Source organism: Phocoena sinus, chromosome 6 (genome assembly GCF_008692025.1).
Source record: "Phocoena sinus isolate mPhoSin1 chromosome 6, mPhoSin1.pri, whole genome shotgun sequence".
In the NCBI taxonomy this organism is placed as follows: Eukaryota; Metazoa; Chordata; class Mammalia; order Artiodactyla; family Phocoenidae; genus Phocoena; species Phocoena sinus.
Window position 1 is genome coordinate 20,649,431 of NC_045768.1, and position 21,702 is coordinate 20,671,132.

Consider the following 21,702-nt stretch of genomic DNA (forward strand, 5'->3'; position numbering starts at 1 on the left):
GCAACATCTCTATCTGGATGAAGAATAAGTTAAAAGAGGACATTTATTAAGTGCTTTCTCCGTGGCTATTACAGTGATATCCTCTTTCCTTGGATTATATAGATTCTCTGGCAGCGCGGTCTTGGGCACGTCGATCCTATTCTCTGGAACCTCGTCCACGCACTGTTGCAGTAAGAAGGCAGGGCGGGGCGCTCTCGGCTCGACCCCGGCAGACGTCAGGCGAGAGGAACGGCGATTCGGTGGCCGGCGAGGGCGCCCGGAGGGTTTTCGCTGGAACTCCAGCCCTAGCGACGCGCGCCTTGTTGCTAAGGGCGGAGGCGCGGGAAGCTGTGGACCTTGGAGGCTGCGGATGCCCTCCGGCTCGGCGTCCTCTGTCGGCCTCAGCTTCCAGCCCGACCGGCCGGCCGGAGGGTATGGAGCCCGAGGCGGGAGGAAAAGGCGCAGCTGGCGGGAGGGGAGGTGGGAGCCGTCGCTCTCTCTGAGCCGAAGCCTCTTGCCTGACCGAAGAGGGGAGAGGGTTCCCAGGTCCGGCCTTGCGTTGGGTGGCGTTACATCCAGTCTTGGGCAAACACCCCTCCACCCACTCCTACCCCCGACCCCCATCAAAAATAAGCTTTGGCCATACGCTTAGAGAGGGCGAGGGGCATTTGTTATCTGAACAGCCAGAAAGGAAAAACTGCGCACAGGTTGTCCCCAAAACTTGGGGCAACCTTGGGAGTTCTGACCTAGTACTGATTCCCTGACTGACTTTGGGCAAGACGCTGTTATTCTCTGAACCTCTGTACCATTAGTGGGTCAAATCAGACCGTTTCCCACTTGCTTCTGGTTTTGTTTCTGTTTGAGCTTTGGTTTAGATTCCTTGGTCTTCCAGAGTGTAGTTTAGATGTGTGCAGAGGGAGATGTGGGGAGAGGGAGGGGGATATGAAATCATCATTTACATGAACAGTGGACCAGGAGTCCAGCTGAATAAGGTCCAGTACCCCATCTTCGCCCCTGTGTGACCTTTAGCAACTCATGACTCTGAGTCCCAGTTTCTTCATGGAAAATGACGGGTGGGTATATTCTGGAATATATCAAGGAATGTTGTACTGGAGAGTTAAAAGAGTGTTCTAAGTGTTATGTTTAGAGTGACCACTGAGGGACTTCCCTGGTGGTCCAGTGGTTGACTCCGAGCTTCCACTGCAGGAGGCACGGGTTGGATCCCTCGTCGGGGAACTAAGATCCCGCATGTGGCGCGGTGCAGCCAAAAAAAAAAATAGTGACCACTGAATATCTCAAAGCGTTTGAAAAGCAAATTGGGGCAGAAATGGGTCCTGGGATTCAGATTTAGAGATTTAGGTCTGATTCCACCTTGGAACCAACAAGGACATTGAGAGCCATATTGAATTGCAGGGTTTCCCAAGTCCTCTGTAGCCTTTCCAGGCCTGATATCTGGGACAGGGTAACCGCCTGAAGGATCTGTTGTTGGAGAGTTGTAAAGGACTTCATGTTGTTGGGTCCTTAAAAAGCTTCTTGCCAAGCAGACTCTCCTACCTTAGTATTTCATTCATTAATTCATTCATTCATTCAAGAGATATTTGCCTTGCATCTGTTTTCCCAGGCTATCTTGGTCTACTCATAATAAATTACAACATGGACATTATTCAAGTACATATATTTTGTCCTCAAGGTTTTAAATTGCCTTGCTCTATAATAGCTAACATAATGAACTCTTAGCTTTAGAGTGATCAGTCACTCTGGTCAGGAGACATCATTGGCTTCAGTTTAATATCCTCCAGACTCATTGCCACTTGCATATGTTCTCTGTGTATATTTGTAATGCAAATTTAATATATGTGTATTAAGAGTAGAATTAATAAGAGTGAAATTGCTGCTTTCAGCATTGCTATCACTGTTAATCTAGTAATCATGCTAGTAGTCATCATTTGTTCCTAACAGTTTGCCAGGTTGAACCAAGAGTTTAGAATGCACAAGCTTTTGCAGAGATGCAGTGTAGTATGCTGGTAGGGAGCAAAGCCTCTGGAGTCTGAATGCCTGGATTCAGGTTTCAGCTCCGGCACTTCTTTGCAACTTATTTGTAAACTTGGGCAAGTTACCTAACTTCTCTGTACCTGACTTTTCTCATCTGCAAAATGAGGATAGTAACAACATGTATCTAAGAGGCTTGTGGAATAGATTAAATGAGTTAAATATAAAGCGCTTAAACAGTCCTTGGCACATTTTAAGTGCTATTTTTATCTTCACAGAAGCCCAATGATAGTTATTATCCCATTTTACACATAGGAAACTGAGACTTAGAGAGGTCCAGCAACTTGCCCTAGGCCACAGTATAACTGTAATTCAAACCTAGGCTTCATTTCAAGGCTAATGTACCTAATTAAATATTATTCTGACTACTTTATGCTGCTCTAAATTATGCGAATAAGCCATGCTATCAAACAATAATTAGAATTTATTTGAATTCTTTTTTTAAAATAAATTTATGTATTTATTTTTGGCTGCATTGGGTCTTTGTTGCTGCGCGTGCGGGGCTTTCTCTAGTTGCAGAGAGCGGGGGCTACTCTTTGTTGCGGTGCACAGGCTTCTCATTGCGGCGGCGTCTCTTGTTGCAGAGCACAGGCTCTCTGCTCTCAGCACACGGGCTTCAGTAGTTGTGGTTCACAGACTCTAGAGCACAGCCTCAGTAGGTGTGGCGCATGGGCTTAGTTGCTCCGCAGCATGTGGGATCTTCCTGGACCAGGGCTCGAACCCTTGTCCCCTGATTGGCAGGCAGATTCTTAACCACTGCACCACCAGGGAAGTCCCTATTTGAATTCTTAAAATAGAGTTGTTGGGACTTCCCTGGTGGTCCAGTAGTTAAGACAACCTGCTTCCAGCGCAGGGGGTGTGGGTTTGATCCCTGGTTGGGGAACTAAGATCCCACATGCCTCGGGGCCAAAAAAACAAAACATAAAAACAGAAGTAATATTGTAACAAATTCAATAAAGGCTTTAAAAAAATGGTCCACATCAAAATAGAGTTGTTAAAATGCAATAAAACTGTGTTTCTTCTTTGTAGATGTTGATAATGGAAATTCTGGGCCAGAAATCAGGAGGTCTACCTAGTTAGAATTTTGAGCAAATGATGTGTCTGCCCACTTTCTCCAGATCTTTAAATAAAGAGTTTATATGTGATGATTTTGAAAAGCACTTCCATCTCAAATTCTATGATTCATCTTAATAAAGTATTATTTTAAACAGGAAAAATTGCCTTTCTCACAAAAACAGAAAGCTCTGAAGTAAGCAGTCACCTCTGAAGATTTTTGATGAACAGAAGTACTATGAGTAAAATTAAAATATTTAATGATGAATTTAAATATATCCTATTTTGCATATTTTAAAAATAGTTGTATAATTAACATTATGGTATAGTTTCCCTAATTATTGGAAATGTGCAGTTATAAAATCTTGGAATTTTGCAAAATAGCTCTTCCTTTGTGAGAGAAAATACACTTAATCTCTTTAGTTAACAATCTCTTATTTACCTTGTAAATCTCCTTTCAGTGCAAACATATGCTTAGAGAAGAGATTAATTTAAGTGTCTTTTCACTAATTACAGAGATTAGGAAGTGGCTGCCTGGACTATTTTCCAAAGGATAAACTTTACAAAAGTATTGAATACAGCAGCTCACCGAGAAGATCCTACTGGTTTGGTGGTAAGTAATTCTAAAGGTTTTCTTTTCCTTAGAATGTCCCATGAATACACTTCAGATGGAAGTATGGCTCTCAGAAGATACCAGCTAAGAATCCAATCAGTTTTAAGCAAAGCCAATCCATTTATAGCATATGCAGTTTCCAGTGACCTAGATCTATGGATGCCATCTGTCCTTAGTTTGATGACAGGGTTGAAAAATGGGTTAGGTTGGCAGATAGGAAGCCCTGCAACCTCTGTCTAACTACAAACAATACAACATTCCAAGCTTTTTGAAAACTATCCTGAAATTTTTCCTGTGGGCATATTTGTGTTACCTGAAAAACTGGATTCCCCTCTTGGTGGGTGTCAAGCCAAAAGACACAACCAAGCCAAAGAGCTTGGAGAGAAGGAAGGATTTAGTACTTGCAGCAAGAACACCAGGGATATTTCCCAAAACAGCGTCTCTCCGAGCAGCAAAACTGGGGAAGTTTTACGATAAGGGTGCATGCATATTTATGAATGGGCTCAGGTGGTGTATGCATATTCATGAGGGGCTTGAGCAGAGGAGAATTCAGCCTAGAATTGGGGCAAAGCCTGACAGAGTTTCAGCTCTAGTTGGTTGAAGTCATCAGGGTTAGCAAAGGTCAGCACCATCATTCCTTAAGTTCCAGTTAGTCTTGGGGTTGAGTGCTTGAGGGGGTTTTGGATCCTACAAAATAGCTCAAGAATGTGCCTCAGGCTAACCTTTACCTTCAAAACAGAACTGGGAGTCTTTACACCTGATTTATTATCTCCCTGACCTGGTCAAGAGCAAGCCTTGTGGCCAGGCTTAGATCACAAAATGGCTGAGGCCTAAAATGGCTTCTCTTACGTCAAAGAAATTATGTCTGGTTCCGTTCCTCTGAGGACCCTCTGCCCTGTCTGCCGATGCTTGTGCTTGTTATAGGGAATCCTACAATGTCTGAACTACAAGGGACCTTAGGTTCGCTATTTCACAACAAATGTGTTTGTCACACTGTGCAAGCCACTTGAAGTACAGAGAAGAATATGAGAGTCCTTCCTCTTATGGAGCATATAGTCTACTAAAAATCATTTAATCTGGTGTCCTCCTTTATAGATGAGGACGCTGGGGCACAGAGGGGAGGAGAGAGGAGCTCAAGGACACACAGTGAGATGAAGCAGGGCTGGGGCTAGAGCCCAGGGCTCCTGATGCCACTCACAGTGTTCTTTCCACTGCATTTGCTTCTACACTGGTGTCAACTTAAAAAATATTTACAACCTAAAAGTTGAGAGTTATATTTTATTCGGCAGGAATTTTTAGGACTCAACTCTGGGAGGCAGCATCCCAAGTAGCCCTGAGAGAACTGCTCTGAGGAGTCGAGGGGGGAGCTAGGATATATAGGAGTTTTGCAACAAAGGGCAGGTAGTCGGGAACATCAAAAGATTACTGTTAATTAAAGAAAACCATATATGTCAAGTTAAGGAATTTAGGGCTTTTCTAGGTATGGGAAGATGCAAGAGTCTGGGCTCACTGAAATCACTCTTTTTTTTTGAAGATTTATTATTTATTTATGTATTTTATTTATTTTTGGCTGCGTCGGGTCTTAGTTGCGGCATGCGGGATCTTTCGTTGCGGCGCACCAGCTCTTCATTGTGGTGCGCCTGATCTCAGAGAGGCAGCAGTGAGTGGTGGTGTGAAGCGAGATCTTAATTCCCTGCCCAGGAACTGAACCTGGGTAACCTGGATGAAAACCAGGAATCCCAGCCACCACACCCCCTGGCTCTTGCCCCCAGTAAAAAATACATTTCTCACGGAGGCAAAACTGTAAAAACAGGTACAACGTTTATCGTTAGAGACATAGCACAGCAACAAGTGGGAGAGCACACAGAGAAAGTTTGTTAAGATAGAAGCAAGGCAGAGATGCACACCCAGAGAGAAAGGGTGTGGGCATCCTCCCTAATGAGGAGGAGCGAAGTAAAGAGGTGGTTAGGTCATTTATATAGGGCAATTCTTCCGGGTCCTTGTTTACCTTTGGCCAATTATCTGGTTTCTTTTTCCACACGTGACCTGCCTTAGGAGTCTCTACAACACGTGTGCGCAACGTTTTTCCAAGATGGATTACAGCCCAGAGGCCTATGGGGCAGCCTTAGCATCACATATTACATCACATATTATGGGGTGGTGCCCCCTCCTTTTTTTAATTTTTAAAAATTTTTTGGTCTTCATTGCTGTGTGCAGGCTTTCTCTAGTTGCGGCGAGCGGGGGCTACTCTTTGTTGTGGTGCGCGGGCTTCTCATTGTGGTGGATTCTCTTGTTGTGGATCATGGGCTCTAGGTGCACGGGCTTCCGTAGTTGTGGCATATGGGTTCAGTAGTTGTAGCTCACAGCCTCTAGAGCTCAGGCTCAGTAGTTGTGGCTCACGGGCTTAGTTACTCCGTGGCATGTGGGATCGTCCCGGATCAGGGCTCAAACCCGTGTCCCCTGCGTTGGCAGGCGGATTCTTAACCATTGTGCCACCAGGGAAGCCCCCCAACTTTTTTGACCACCAAGGAGGCTTTCTGCACATGTGCAATGTTTTCCATGCCCTAAGGATGATCTCTTGATCTTTTAACAGGGTTTAGTCCTACTCTGTCCCTGCCATAAAAATGTCCAATGTCTGGTGATTTACCCTATTTCTGTTGCTGGTTTTTATATTGAGGTGCAGATCTCGAAATGCAGACAGGAGTCCGGTCATAAATGTGTAGTCCGGAGCCCATTTGTCTTTTGCCTCAGGAAATGTAAATGGGGCTGGTAATGAATGTCCAGCCTGGAGCCCATCTTCTTCTCACCCCAGGAAGTGTGAACAGGAGGCCAGTTGTAAATGTCTAGCCTGGAGCCCATCTATCTCCTGCCTCACGCGGGCTTGTCACTAGTTGTGGCATGTGGGTTTTCTCTTCTTTAGCTGTGGCATGCAGACGCCAGGGCACATGGGCTCTGTAGTTTGGGGCATGCAGGCTCTCTAGTTGAGGCACAAGAGCTCAGTAGTTGTCGCACGTGGGCTTAGTTGCCCCGCCGCACGTGAGAGCTTAGTTCTCCGACCAGGACCCGTGTCCCCTGCATTGTAAGGTGGATTCTTTACCACTGGACCACCAGGGAAGCCCCTGAAATCACTCCTTTGATATGCAGGATACTGGGGCCAGTATCCTGTGTTTTCATATCCTGAGTTTCCTCTGGGCTTACCAGCTCACCATAGGCTGTGGCTTCAATCGCTGATGACTGTGACATCCTTTGTTTACTGATATGGCAGGAAATATTCCATTTCTCACTGGTTACCTATTCTTGTCAGGAGGTCAATTCTGGCAACTTTCAAATGTAGGCTGAAATTCTTCTGGAAAACTGTGGTGGCTTTTTTGTTTTAAGTGTTTTTTTTTTAAATCTATTTTATTGAAGTATAGTTGATTTACAATGTTGTATTAATTTCTGCTATACAGTAAAGTGATTCCGTTATACATATATATACATTCTTTTTCATATTTTTTTCCATTATGGTTTATCACAGGATATTGAATATAGTTCCCTGTGCTATACAGTAGGACCGTGCTGTTTATCCATTCTATGTATTATAGTTTGCATCTGCTAATCTCAAATTTCCAATCCATCCCTCACACACACACTGCCTACCCCCGCTCCTTGGCAACTGCAAGTCTGTTCTGTATGTCTGTGAGTCTGTTTCTGTTTCGTAGATAAGTTCATTTGTGTCATATTTTAGATTCCATGTATAAGTGATATCATATGGTATCACTTTCTCTTTCTGACTTACTTCACTTAGTATGATAATCTCTAGTTGCATCCATGTTGCTGCTAATGGCAATATTTCATTCCTTTTTATGGCTGAGTAGTTTTCCATTATATATATGTACCACATCTTCTTTATCCATTCATCCATTGATAGACATTTAAGTTGTTTCCATGTCTTGGCTGTTGTAAACAGTGCTGCTATGAACATTGGTGTGCATGTATCTTTTCGAATGATAGTTTTCTCCGGATATATGCCCAGGAGTGGGGTTGCAGGATCATACTATTTTTAGTTTTTTGAGGAACCTCCATACTGTGGAAAGCTGTGGTTTTTAAAGGGAATGATATGGGACTTCCCTGGTGGCCCAGTGGTTAAGATTCCGAGCTTCCACTGCAGGGGGCCCAGGTTCAATCCCTAGTCGGGGAACTAAGATCCTACATGCCATGCGGCCAAAAAAAAAAAAAGGTAATGATGTGATGGAGAATACTTGGTGAGTTTTAGCTGCTGTTTCTCCCTGTAGACTGTTCTTCCTAGAACTAGGTAGGCTGGTCATGCCCATAAGCGACTCATCTCCTAGAATTTCTTTAAGCAGAGCCCCAGAAGAGATGGGGACTGGGTTCTCCCACCTCCACCCTCTGGCATCTCAGGGGACAGCTAGTTGCAGAGGAACATTACCCAGAGTAGCTGAGATTAGGTCCTAGTCACGTACCGTCAGTCCTAGCAGATGTCCACACTGGCCACATCTTCTGGTCTCTTTTTTTTCTCTGTTTCACCAGCAACCAGTATAGGACCTGCACAAATTAGGTGCTTAGGGGGTGTTTCCTGAATGAGTGTATGCGTATCTCTCTTTCTCTTTAGTTCTCGCCTTGATAGTTGTTGGGGGTGACGCAAGTAAATCTAGAAAACATTTAATAATTCTTTTTATTTAAATATAGTGTATCATCCATTATTGACATTATTTAATTTCTAGGCCAGTGGCTCTCAAAATTTTTGGCCTCAGGACTTCCTTGCACTCTTAAAAATTACTGGGGACCTCAAACAGCCTTTGTTTATATAACTTGTAGATTGGATTCTACTCTGCCACCTCCTTTTGACATTAAAACTGAGATATTTTAAAAATAGTTACATATTAACTCATTAAAAAAATAAAACTATTGCATGTAAACATAAATAACAATTTTATGAAAAATAAACATACTTTTGAAAACAAAAAATTTTGGTTGGAAGAGAGTGGTATTGTTTTACATTTTTGCAAATCTCTTTACTGTTTGGCTTAAACAGAAGACAGTTGGAGTCTCATATCTGCTTCTGCATTCAATCTATTGCAGTATGTCGTTTGGGTTATAGTATAAGAAGAAAATCAGGCCTCACACAGAGACATAGTTGGAAAAAGGAGTAGCGGAAAAAGGAGTATCTCACAGACTCCCTGAAAGGTCTCAGGAATCCCCAGCAGTCCTGAGATCACACTTTGAGACCTACTGGTCAGGTCATCAGCTGTATTGTCTCATTTAGTGTCACTGTCTCCCACATCTCATTCTTACTACAGAATAACCTCATGACCCTGGCACACTGATTTAGAGAAGTGTCACAGTGAAATTATTTAATAGCAATCCGGCAAGCTAGGAAGGTTATATAGCCTTTTAGAATAACTAAGGCTCTTTTTCAAGAAGCTTTATTACTGGTGTAAATTATTCTCTCTCTCTCTCTTTTTTTTTTTGGCCACACCTCGTGGCTTGCAGGATCTCAGTTCCCCGACCAGGGATTGAACCCGGGACACAGTAGTGAAAGCCCGAATCCTAACCACTAGGTCACCAGGGAACCCCCTCATTATTTCCAAATACACACTCTTAGTATTTGTTTTATTATGGCAGAATATATTTACATAGCATACACCATTTACATAACATAATAATAAATAAATTTATTAAATAAATTTATTATTGTTTATTATTATTATTTAGTACATAGACAACATTATGCAGCCATCACCACTGTCTAGTTCCAGAACATTTTCATTGCCCCAAGGCAACTTTGTACCTATTAAGTAGCCACTCTCCATTACCCCATCCCTTGGCAACCACTAATCTGCTTTCTGTCTCTATAGATTTGCTGATTATGGATATTGCATAGAGATGGATTCATACAATATGTGGTGTTTCGTGACTGGCTTCTTTTGCTTAGTATTATGTTTTCAAGGTTCATCATGTTATACTATGTATCAGTACCTCATTCCTCTTTTTTTTTTTTTTTTTCCACTGGGCCACGCAGCTTGCAGGATCTCAGTTCCCCGACCAGGGATTGAACCTGGGCCCTTGGCAGTGAAAGCACAGAGTCCTAACCACTGGACTGCCGGGAATTCCCAGTACTTCATTCCTGTTTATGGCTGAATAATATTCATTGTAGGTATCAACCTCATTTTGTTTATTCATTTATCTGTTGATGGATATTTGGGTTGTTTTCACCTTTTGGCTATTGTAAACAGTGCTGCTATGAACATACACATATAAATTTTGGTTCCAACACCTGTTTTCAATTCGTTGGGCTATATCCCCAGGAGTAGAATTGTTGGACCACATAATAATTCTATGTTTGACTTACTGGGGAACATCTTAATATTTTCAAAATTAGTTTTGTTTTTGCTTTTGTTTATCTGCTAATGCTGTATTGGAGGATGCATTCCCAGGGCCATAAGAGTGAGGCAGAAAAAGGAGGAAAGCAAATACCTACAGTTTGTCTTTTTCAAAAAAAGGATTTTTACATAACCATACTACCTACCGTTATTGTGCCTAACACAGTTAACAGTGTGTATTCTTTTTACTAAACAGGGAACACGACTTCCAGCAGCCACGTGGGATGCTATTCAGGTGCCATCTGAAACGAGCTCTTCCCCAGAAGGTCTCATGCAAGTTCTGTGCAGTGATGGGGAAACTGCAGAGCAAACTCAAATACAGCACTTATAAATACAGGTACAGCAGCCCTCCCTTGAGTGGGATCCCAAGTTTTACGCTGCATTACAATTCTCCCCTAAAGAAAGAGAAGGCCCGGAGCCATCACTGATGACCTTCCCTGAACAGTCAGTTTGGTCTGTTTCCTTTTGGATAAGAAACATCTTAGTAGATAGCGTCTGCAGCCACAGAGAGAGGGGCCCTGCATCTTTGGGAATCATCTCCAGAGTGAGCAAGGACTCTGGGCTTCTTCCTTTATCAGGTTCCAGTCATTCACTCATTCTGAGCATTTACAGAGTTAATAATACCATTTCTGGTGATGTCAGCATGTCTCCTTTCTCTACTCCTTTTCTGTCTTTCTCCTCAGCCTGGCCTGAATTCCTACCATAACCCACACTCTTCTTCCCCTTGCTCCACTGTGCACTCTGTACCATTGGGCCCCTCATTTTCCATCCTCTCTTTAGCAGGCCCGATGGATTTAGAGACGAGAGAATTCAAACTAAAGCTTTTCAAGAGTATAGCCCAGCTCACGTGGATACCGTCTCTGTTGTTGCTGCTCTGAACTCAGACCTCTGTGTCTCCGGAGGAAAAGATAAGGTGGGGTGTGCAGTGCTTCCCAGGGAACCAGCTTATTGCAGAGAAGGGAACGGAAGGGAACCCTGCATTTCTAGCAGCAACGTTGAGTAGTGTTAAAAATATGGGCTTTAGAGTTAGAAAGACTGGGTTTAAATTCCTGCTCTGCAACTTAGGATGACTTTGGGCAAGGCTTTTAATTTTCTTGAGCTTCAGTCTCCTTATCTATTAAATGGGGATAGTAACGCCAACTGCACAGGACCGCTGTGAGGACTGAATGGTAAGACGCTTGGTACTCTGCCGGACCACCCACGTGATTTTTATAAATGACAAGTATCATTATTCCAGCCTGTCCATTTGTAACCTACCTGCAGACACAGGAGTTATATCAGCAAAAGGAAACCTCTAGTCTCTTTTATGCCTCTCTTCTGCCAAAATGTCTACTTTGGTGTGCATCGTGATTCCTCCCATTGTCACTTTAAATCTCTTTGCTTTCTCTCCCTTGTATTTGGATCTACTGTAGCACTCAGATCTAGGCGCTTGCTGGCAAAAATGTTGGTTATTTTGTAATAAATAATGCCTCTAATTTTCAGTAGCCACTTAGAATCTTCAAATTCCGTTTTCATACTGTATTTCCTTGATTCTAAGATGCACATTTCTACATTTTAACACCTGAAATCAGGATGCATCTAAAAATTGACGATATCACCATTTAATTAGCAGCATTTTGTCTTAACATCTATATCATCTTAGGCGTATGAAATTTTATCTATATGATCCTCACCTGTGAGGGGTAGATAGAGGAAGGATTATCCTCTGTTTTGCAGATTAAGAAACTGGGATTTAATTAGGTCAAGTGCCAACACACTCCTTATTCCCTAGCAATGAACTACAGAGACTGGGCCAGAGAATGCTCTGAAATCCTGTTTAGGGGGAGAAATACAATAAAATAGTAAAGTATGTACCTGGAAAAAGGATGGAAGGAAATTTTAACTATGATTCTCTCTGGCAGATGGGATATGGATGAGATATTTTGAAATTAAAAAAAAAGGATCTGTTTCACAACAATGTGACTATACTTTTAACACTACTGAATTGTACACCTAAAAATGATTCAGATGGTAAATTTGAAAAAAAAGAAAAAGTATGATACAGTTTAGGGGAAAAAATCTAATCTCATGTAGATTTTCCTTCAGGATCTGCAACCAGAAGAACCTCAAACTAAATCAGTTCCCCCAGGGGAGTGTCATCCCAAACCCATCAGTAAGGTTCAGAGGAGTGGCCCAGTGGCTTGGGGAGAGACAGAAGAACTCAAAGTAGGGGGGCATAAGGACCGAGCAACAATAAAACCTTGATAGAGAGGGAGAAATTAGGTAGAGAATGAGGTAAAGCCTTGTTGTTTCAGTTCAACTAAAATATTCTAATGACTCTGCAGACAGTTGTGGCCTATAACTGGAGAACTGGAAATGTGGTGAAAAGGTTGAAAGGACATGAGCGTGAAATCACAAAGGTAATTGTCATATGATTACTATCATGGAGGGAATTTGGAATTGAATAAAGGAATGTCTAATAGCTCTAGGTAGTAAGAGTGATTGAATATTCAGTGTTAAGGAAAAATGCTGGGGCTTCATTTGACGGTGTGAAGCCCTACTCCAGGAAAAGCAAAGCAAACCATTCGCCTAGCTATTGTTACAGGTATAGTAGACTAAATTTTTTTTCATTGTTAAGCCCTTCATAGCCCGAGTGGGAAATAGAGAAGTCTGAGATTAACTCTCCCTAGCCTAACAGGGTCTTGTATTGAAGGCTTACTGAGTGTTTACTATAGCTAGGGAAATGACAAACTCTCCATGCTCAGGAACCTTTTAGCCTAGCTGGGGAAATGTTTAAAAAGCCAACAACAGTTAAATAAAAATTAATCTGTTAAAGAGCATTACATAGTAGACTGAGCTTCCAGTGAAAATGGTAATGTCAATTTATATAACTCGCCTCTCTGAAGTCCACCTAAATGAACTAAAAATTCAGATGCAAACTCCATCATAATGAAACTAGGCATCAGCGACAATCACATAGCACAGAATATACTTACCTACCAGGTACGGTGCATTTGGAACCAGCCTGAGAAAGAACTCCAGGCTCTAGCACTCTTATCTCCAGCTCTTTTTCCCATTTTCAAGTCCAATGAAACAAACACACTGGAGCTTTTTTTTCTTGAGCAGATAGCTTGTATTCACAAATCAGGCCAGTTCTTCAGTGCCTCTCGCGACAAGATGGTCATGATGTGGGACTTGCAAGGCTCCTCACAACCAAGGCAGCAGTTCTCCGGCCACAGCATGGTGGTCACTGGATTGGCTGTGAGTCCAGGTAAGGTAAAGCTAGCTGATCTCTTCCCAACACCGTTGTACTTTCTGAAAAGCCCTGTTCCAGGCCTATCTCATGGACCGTCTTCTTGCCACTGTTTCCAAAGACACATCACAGCTATGCACTGGCTCTCGTGACAACACCCTCCTTCTGTGGGATGTGGGGACCGGACAGTGTGTGGAGAGAGCATCAGTCTCCAGGAACCTGGTATGAACTCAAACTTGGTACAGAGCAGGGCAGCAGGAGGGAGCATGGGGTGAGGAAGGGCCTGGGAAAGAGATCAGGAGACACATGACCAGGCACTAGAGGATTGGGTCCTAATTACTGCTCACCCCCCAACTCTCTGTTAGACCCCGGCCTCTCAGGGTTATTGGATTAGATGATCTCTTAAGTTCTTCCACCCCAGAGAACAACTCTACTAGTTTATATTGGAGTTTTAAATGGTGTCCTCACTTATTCCTTCAAAACGTAGTTATTCCATATCTTCTGTGGGCCAGATACTGTGCCAGAAGCAGGGTTAGTGACCCAGGGCACAGTCCCTGGGCTCCAGGAGCTCACAGTTTATGCTTATTGTGTGTTCTGTATATGTAACGTTATGCAGAGAAATAAGCATGACCTTTTGCTGTATGTGTAATTTGCTCTGCTTCTGAAGACCAGTGTTTTCTGTAGCAAACTGGTATATCAGCTTCACAGCCTTTGGGGTCAGTCATACCTGGATTCAAATCATGGATTCCTTACTTTTTAGGTGTGCTACCCCAAGAAACTTACTTAGAGTCTCAGTGTCTTCATTTATACAATGGGGAGAATTATATCACCTGACGTGGTAATGTCCTTTAGTGGTTGTCAAATGTCAGTCATAGTCATCTTTTCGAGTTTTGAAGACAACTGCCCATGGAAACATGTGCTTGCCTTGTGCTCCTCCATATTTGTGCAGGTTTCTGGAAGAAAAGAAAATCGTGTTACCCTGGGTTGTTCTGAAAACTGTTTCATGTCTGTCCAGCAGGGGCTGCAGGGATAAAGCAAAACAAGAACACTCTTCCTGAACCCTGTGAGGCCTCAAGCTAGGGTTTCGTTGATCTCACTTTAGAACAGGGGCTGCTCTCCTTAGGTGCCACCCAGCCAGCGGTGTTTGGGTTTCAGGCACTCTAAGCGTGCCCGCATGCATTTTGGGGCTCACAACTGGCCCAGCTGCTTCCATTGCTGCTGATAACCTAGGAACTGCAGGTCGAGCATGACTGGTGGGAATCTGCAAAACATAAAATCCCTCTAAGTCAGATGTGCTAGGTTCGGCATCTTTGAGAAGTGATGGCAGGGATGCTATTTAGCGAGATTTACAGGAATTACAGCAGAGGAATGACATGGTATGGAGAAGTTTTTAAATTTTTGCCTCTTCCAGGTCACTCACCTGTGCTGGGTCCCCAGAGAACCTTATATACTCCAGACCTCTGAAGATAAAACCATCAGGTGGGCTTACTGAGCAGCAAGAAAGTGTTTCTGGTGAAGGTTTGTGGCTCCCCTGCTTACATAACCTGTTCCTACTCTGCTTCTCCACATTGCTTCTCCTTCCACTCCTCTGCCCCTCACCAGTGCTGGGGTCTCTCTGATTGGCCCCATGGATCATGTGGTTAGAGGTTGAGTGGCAGGAGGTCATCTTGTTCTGGCCGGTTTCCAAGCAGCTGATTCTGCCAGCCCCCACTGTGGAGATGTGTTCAGAGTAACCTCAGAGTCAGTCACTCACTCGTCCCGCCCCTCAAGTGGCCCTTGCTTGGCTCCATATGTTCTCAATCACTCAGCCCTCTGGTGAAGCCCTCCCTGTGGAAGTAGGGTCAGAATCACCATCAGGCAAGTCAGGTGAAGTAAACCCTTCTTAGACTAGAAAGCATGACCAGAAACTTTGGATCTCAGAAGAGATTCTACTTAGAAAATGGGAGGAAGGAGATAAAGAGGTAAAAATGAGACAAGAGGCAAAACAAAACAGTCCCAAGTAGACCCCATGGCTCAGGTTGGCCAAGACCTATAAATCTTCTGTATCTGATTCTGGAATGATGACTGCTCCTCTCCATCACGATAAGTATCTTTAAAAATTTTTTTGTAAATCGCAGACACAGAAATATTCTCTTGTCTGTTGAAAGTAGTATCCCAAAGGACCAGATTAACAAATTAACTTGTACAATTAAGATACTTGGTCTAAATTCCTGTTAATTAGATCTCAAAATAGAAAGAACTCAGATGTCATTCAGTTTGGTTATTTCCTGCCAGCTTTGGAGTCTCTGAGATTAATCTGGTTCACGTTGCCGTTTTTAGGTAAATCACGGCGTTCCATTCTGACTGGCCAAGACTTTGAGCCAAGACTTTGCCGTTAACAGGCTATTACAGGTGCCTTTCAGCACATTTACTATAAACCCATTCCCTGCTGTAATTTCTTTCAGATTATGGGACAGTCGGGGGCTGCAGGTAGCTCATGTATTTCCCGCAAAGCAGCACATCCAGACCCACTGCGAGGTCAGTGAGGATGGACACAAGTGTATCTCCTGCAGCAGCGGCTTTGGAGGCGAAGGCTGTGAAGCCACGGTGAGAGACTGCAAGGTCCAGGTGTTTGGTTGCTGATGAGAAATGACTTCCTCTGGCTTCCTGCCTGTACTGGGCTACACAGGCAGGCTCTACTAATGTCTCAGGCCTATTCCAAGTGCATACTATCAGTGATCCTTTGCATTCCAGACACTTCTTTCAAGAAACCACCATTGCCTAAGCTCTCTGCATTGGTTGCAGAAAAGAGGAATGTGATGAAAGTCAAGATAGGAAGGCATTAAATACAGAACCAGCCTATTAATGTCCCTACTCCCAACAGAGCTTAGAAAGGGGAGGGACTGTTTGAAGAACCAAGTGTGTTCCCACTAGTACGTGTGGTCACAGTAAAGGAGTTCAAGCTCTTCGGGAAGTTTGGAGCTCTAGTGTTGGTTGAAGGCCCATCCCATCCCTAACCCATATACCTTTCCTTGCAGTTAATTTCGGGATAGATTGCCTAGGCTCCTCCGAAGTACCTTGGATTTCCTTCTTTCTTTCTTTCTTTCTTTTTTTTTTTGGTTGCACCACACAGCTTGCAGGATCTTAGTTCCCCGACCAGGGATCAAATCCGTGCCCTCAGCAGTGAAAGCACAGAGTCCTAACCACTAGACCACCAGGGAATTCCCAGTACCTTGTATTTCTAATTGTGAGATATCAGTTTAAAGGCTTATCTATAATCCAAATAGGACAATTACAGTTCCCATTTTACTGGACACTTACTATGTGCAAGGCACTGGGCTGAGCACATTATAGTGCATTATCTCATTTAATCCTTAAAACAACCTTGTGAGTTAGGTATTATTATAGTTCCCATTTTACAGATGAGGAAATAGAGGCATGGCAAGTTGAAATCTCTTGTACAAGACCACACTAGTAAATGGTAGGTTGAGGTGTTGAATCCCAGGCTATTGATGTAGCATCTCTTCTCCAAGCTAAGCATTTCCAGCTCTTATAACTGTTCCTTGGATGACATGGTGTCCAGTGATTTCATTATTTTTTGGGCACAATTCCATCTGCTCTTGTCTGTGAGCATTATTCTCCAGGTGTGGTCTGATTTGTATCAACAAGAGTGGGCTGGCAGGACTATCGTCTCCCTTGTTATAGAATCTAGTCTTCTTATACCAAGATTCAGTGTCTAGGCATTACATCGGAAGGTCTGCACCTGTATTTACTTATGAGAAGGTGCTCCTAACTATGGGGCCCCACAGGACCCACAGATGCCAAGAGGCTGTTATAAGGCAGCTCTTGAGCTGTCATAGAAGAGCCCCATTCTGTCCCATCGTGCTACAGGACTTGGAGCTTTCACCAACCATGATGATGATAATGAAGGCAACAACCCTCTGGCACATCCTTAACCTGGGTTGTTTGAGGCATAGTTGTTGCTGAAATAGTCACCGCATGGCTGGATGCTTGGGTGTGTGGATGGGACAGATGAAGATAAGGGTGTCTATGAGGAGGTAAGTGGAGGGAATAGGTGCATAATGAGACGCCGGGGAGAGGATTTCAGCGAATGAAGCATGTCTAAAGCTGGGGAAATATGTACGTGTGAGCCAGCCTCTGTCATTACTTTGCAGCTGTGGGACCTAAGGCAGACGCGGAACAGAATCTGTGAGTACAAGGGGCACTTCCAGACTGTAGCATCCTGTGTCTTTCTACCAAGAGCATTAGCCTTGACGCCTGTGATTGCTACCTCATCGCATGACTGCAAGGTGAAGATCTGGAACCAAGACAGTGGAGGTAAGGAGCCTGCTGTTAATGCTTCTCAAAGATATGTGAAGTCCTACAGGCTCCCTTAAAACTCTTTCTTCCATAGCTCAACATATACAAAGCCACCCATGTCCTGCCACTGTCCAGTCCCATAGTGGTTAAGAGATGACACCAAGAGGCCAGAATCTTTGTCCAATCTCTGCTAGGAGCTGTCACCATGTAACCCCTGGTATCTTGTTGTACAGATTCATTCCTGAGAGCTCAAATGTATTTTGATTCTTTTATTCTTTCTACCTGAAGTTCCTCATCTGGTTTTAACTTGTGATGCTCAAAATGTCTGGAAAAGAGAACAAGAATTGCCATTTTAAAATTCATCCTCGAGGACTAAAATGAGACCCTTAGCTCAGAGGGCATGAAGTGGGGTAAGGATAGTCTCAGAAAGACTCTGCCCTCTCTTGACTCTGCAGCCAAGGTTTGGGATCGCAGTAAGGTAGTGACACTTCAAAGCACCAGAGAAAAAGATGTTTAGGGAACAAGCTGCCCAGAGTCCTCCATGCAGTGGTGCGCCGGAACCAGCTTCCTACTGACTGATCGTTAAATATTCAGGAATATTTAATACGGTCGTGGTGGGAGTATTTACACCATGAAAACTGGCAAATGCTATTGAATGAAGGTAGTTTTTTTTTTCCTTCCAAAAAGCCAGTTTACCAGCACCCCACTGCCTCAGTGCTATTCTGTCCTGGACACTGGCTTCTGCCAGACACAGGTATAACATTAATTTAGAGAACCTCAAGCCAGATCCCTTTGACAGTCATCTCCCGGAAACTCAGCTCCCAGCAGGGGAGGATAGGGTCGCTCCCTCAGAGAAAAGGTATGGGATCACGTCTAGTGGCTCACAAGCCAGGTGTGGGATCACGTCTAGTGGCTCACAGCGAGCGCAGCCTGGCCGCACCCTCCCGTGGAATTGTGGGAGGAGGGGCAGAGCAGCTGTTCTAGATGCAGGAATCAAAAACCTGAGCCAGGGAGAACCAGGTGCGCAAGCGCTGCCCTGCCTGCCAGGCATGCAAGGGTAGCTCTTAGAAGAGCAGAGCCTGCAAGATGCAAATGGAGGAGACTGGGTCAGCTGGCAGCCTCAGGCCACCCTTCAGCTCCCCCATCATCCTTTGTCCCGAAGGGAGCTAGACCCCAGGGAGCCAGCAGCTGAGGATCAGTGTTCTTACCTGTTTTCTCTGCGCTGACCCATGCTTTGTTCTCTGGGCAGGTGTCTGAGGGTAGCATTTTCACATGGCCTTGCAGTGAGGCCCCAGTTGTCCGACGTACTTCCAGGTGGCGTACGTCTTGTTGGGTCCACGTGCCATTCTCTAGACTTGACGTCTTGGGGTTGACTTCCCCGCTGGTGCACGTTCCTCTGAGGCACACAGTGCCTCTCTCTTCTGGGTTAGATGCGCATAGCACGTGCTTTATTTCTGGGGGTTTCTTACAAAGACACTGCCGTTCATGACATGTGCACTCTTGGCCTAACGTGCTGGTTCCCCCTTCCTTCCCAGCCTGCCTTTTCACCTTGTCTCTGGATGGATCAGGACCTTTGACTTCCCTGGCTGTGGCTGACACCGTCTCCTTATTGTGTGCAAGTTTCAGCAGAGGAATTCGCTTACTCAGGGTGGACCATAGCCGAGGGCTGGAACTGCAGGAAGTGGCAGGATTCTGAGGCCAAGACACCTTCACTGGACAATAGCAAACTGTGGCCCCTCCTTACTCAGTGTGACTTTGTGTTTTTCCATGTTCTCTTGGGGGGAGGGCCATGTGGAATGGTGTTCTTTGCTTAGGCTCCCTTGGAAGGTATATCAGTGTTAGAAGCCAATTTAAGTCTAGTGGTTCAAAATCAGGTGCAGAGATTAGAAATATGGACTCAACCATAAGGTTCTCAAACTAAGTTAAATCCAAATGCAATTTTTAGTGAGCTTTGGGGACTGCTCTTCAAAAAAAAGTTTATGGGCCTCTTGCTTTCTGAGATGGCCCACACTCTGTCCGTGGAGTGTGTTTCTCCCAAGGCTGTCTCGCCTTTTGAGACAGACCGCATTCTGTCTATGGAATGTGTCTCTCTCTCTCTAAAAAAATGTTTATGGCTTGGAATGATGACCTGTAGGTATAAGAGTGATAGGCCTCTGTCTGTGAGAGTCAGAACACAGGTCTGAGTCTATTGAACTGACCTTTTCCATGTCTCCATGAAAGAAGAAAATGCAGCAAAGAGAGAAACTCTGTTTTGGTTGCCTCGCAATTATCTAGATGGGAAAGAACAGTGCAGCTCCATGGAGGAAGTGGACTGTAGACATGAGATTAAGCTCTAATCACAGCCCCTCAGCAATGTGAAGAATCAATGTTAGGGCAAGAAAGCAAAAGCCTTGGCTTCTACTCGGCGTAGTCACAGAGGGGAGGTGGCAAATCCCTAGACCGGTGCTAGGGCTGCACAAACACGTGTGAAGAGGCCGGCCACCGCAGCGTCTCGCCCACGGTTAGACGAGTTATCAAACCCGTTCTGTGGATATGAAAATGGAGAGATGAAGCCTAAAAAAATTGCATTTGTATATTTTAACATTTTTACTTAGTTTTATATAACTCTTTCTGGGGAATGGCCAGAATAAGGCAAAGGGAATCTCTGCAACAACAATGGAACATATAGAAAAAAGCAGAAAGATGGATTCAACTGTGCCAGCCACTGAGCCCCCCTCGGCGAGGAGGGGCAGGATGCTCGGCTCTGTCTGTGTGGCCCCCAGGAGCTCAGTCCCCAGCCTGGTGCTCACAAACCTACTTTCCTCCAGGAAAGTCACTCCTGCCGTCAGGCAGGTCCATACCTAAGGCAGCTGAGGCCTGGAGAGTCCCTTTCTGATGAGTCCCAAAGAAAGATTTAGCATTCGTCCTCTCTGGCCCCTACCTGTCCCTGATACCAGTGGCTGACAGCCATCTTCCTTGTCCCCTCCTGCTCCTCTTTGGGGCCACCTCCCCCACGCTGCCTCCAGTCACGAGGCAGGAGAATCTTAAGCTCGTGCAAAGCGTCAGACCTGAATTGGACTCTCCATCGCCCCATGTAGCTGGCTGATCTTGGGAAAGTTATAAAACCTGTTTCCTCACTTATAATATGGAGCTTCATAATCAGACGTTTTTTACGGGGCTGTTCCAAAGATTCAACTGTGTTAAATGTCAGGCAAGCTAGTGGGTGCTTACAAATGGCAGCCACAACTCTTTAGCACCCGCTCTGTCCAGACTAAACACTCACACAACACATTTACCACTCCTTCACCTGTTCTCCTTAGATGGTATTTTCTAAACCTTTAGCCACTGTTCAGCTTCCCTGTGATTCCCTAAGTTAATGGATCTTTGAGCTCTGAAAGGACAAAGTGGGTGGTGGGAGAGGAAGCTGCATCGTTGAGCACCTACAGGTGGCTGAATACATGTATCCTCACTGCAGTTGTGTTACTCTCATGTCACAGATGAGGAAGCTGAGGCCCAGGGACATCCAGTCCTCTGCCCAAGGTTACACGTGTGGGGAAGAAGGGGAGAACTGAGATCTGGGCCTGGGTCTGCCTGACTTTCCTCCTTACCCCTTTGCCTCTGCATGATGTCACAAAGTTCATTTTAGAAATTTGTAGGCCATGACATTGTGTATTTTCTGGACCAGTTATTAACTTTTTGGCTCCAAGGAGATCCTCCTGGCCAGGTGCCTGGGAGCAGCAGACAGGTGTCTCGGGGAAAGTCCTAGCAAATCCTGAACTATTAGTGCTACAGGTTAGCCTTTCTTCTAGAAGGAAGACAGAAAATCCAAGGGAGTGGTTGGGAGGGGTCCCAGGAAAGGGGAACGGCGGGAACATATGTGAGAAAATAGAAGGGCTCTGATGAAGTAGCCCAGTTCTATTACCAATAAAATTGTTTCCCAGGCTTCCCTGGTGGCGCAGTGGTTAAGAATCTGCCTGCCAACGCAGGGGACACGGGTTCGAGCCCTGGTCCGGGAAGATTCCACATGCCGTGGAGCAAGTAAGCCCATGCGCCACAACTACTGAAGCCCACACGCCTAGAGCCCGAGCTCCGCAACAAGAGAAGCCACCACAGTG

At 44.6% G+C, this 21,702-nt stretch overlaps 1 protein-coding gene across 4 annotated transcripts; it reads left to right on the forward strand.

The window, feature by feature from the left end:
• Positions 1-278: 278 nt before the first annotated feature.
• WDR31 (WD repeat domain 31) lies at positions 279-21,529 on the forward strand. Of its 4 annotated transcripts, XM_032636029.1 has the most exons (12): positions 363-411; positions 947-1,052; positions 3,598-3,694; positions 10,274-10,414; positions 10,858-10,990; positions 12,402-12,476; positions 13,183-13,327; positions 13,431-13,531; positions 14,721-14,788; positions 15,754-15,895; positions 17,464-17,626; positions 19,144-21,529. In XM_032636029.1, exons 4-12 carry the CDS (start codon positions 10,302-10,304, stop codon positions 19,302-19,304), a joined length of 1,101 nt encoding a protein of 366 aa, XP_032491920.1. In that variant the 5' UTR covers positions 363-411; positions 947-1,052; positions 3,598-3,694; positions 10,274-10,301; the 3' UTR covers positions 19,305-21,529. The 4 variants fall into 4 exon arrangements, with proteins under 4 accessions (XP_032491921.1, XP_032491920.1, XP_032491922.1 ...); XM_032636030.1 differs by lacking the exon at positions 947-1,052 and having other exon boundaries at positions 279-411; XM_032636031.1 differs by lacking the exons at positions 363-411; positions 947-1,052; positions 3,598-3,694 and adding an exon at positions 9,814-9,847.
• Positions 21,530-21,702: the final 173 nt, after the last annotated feature.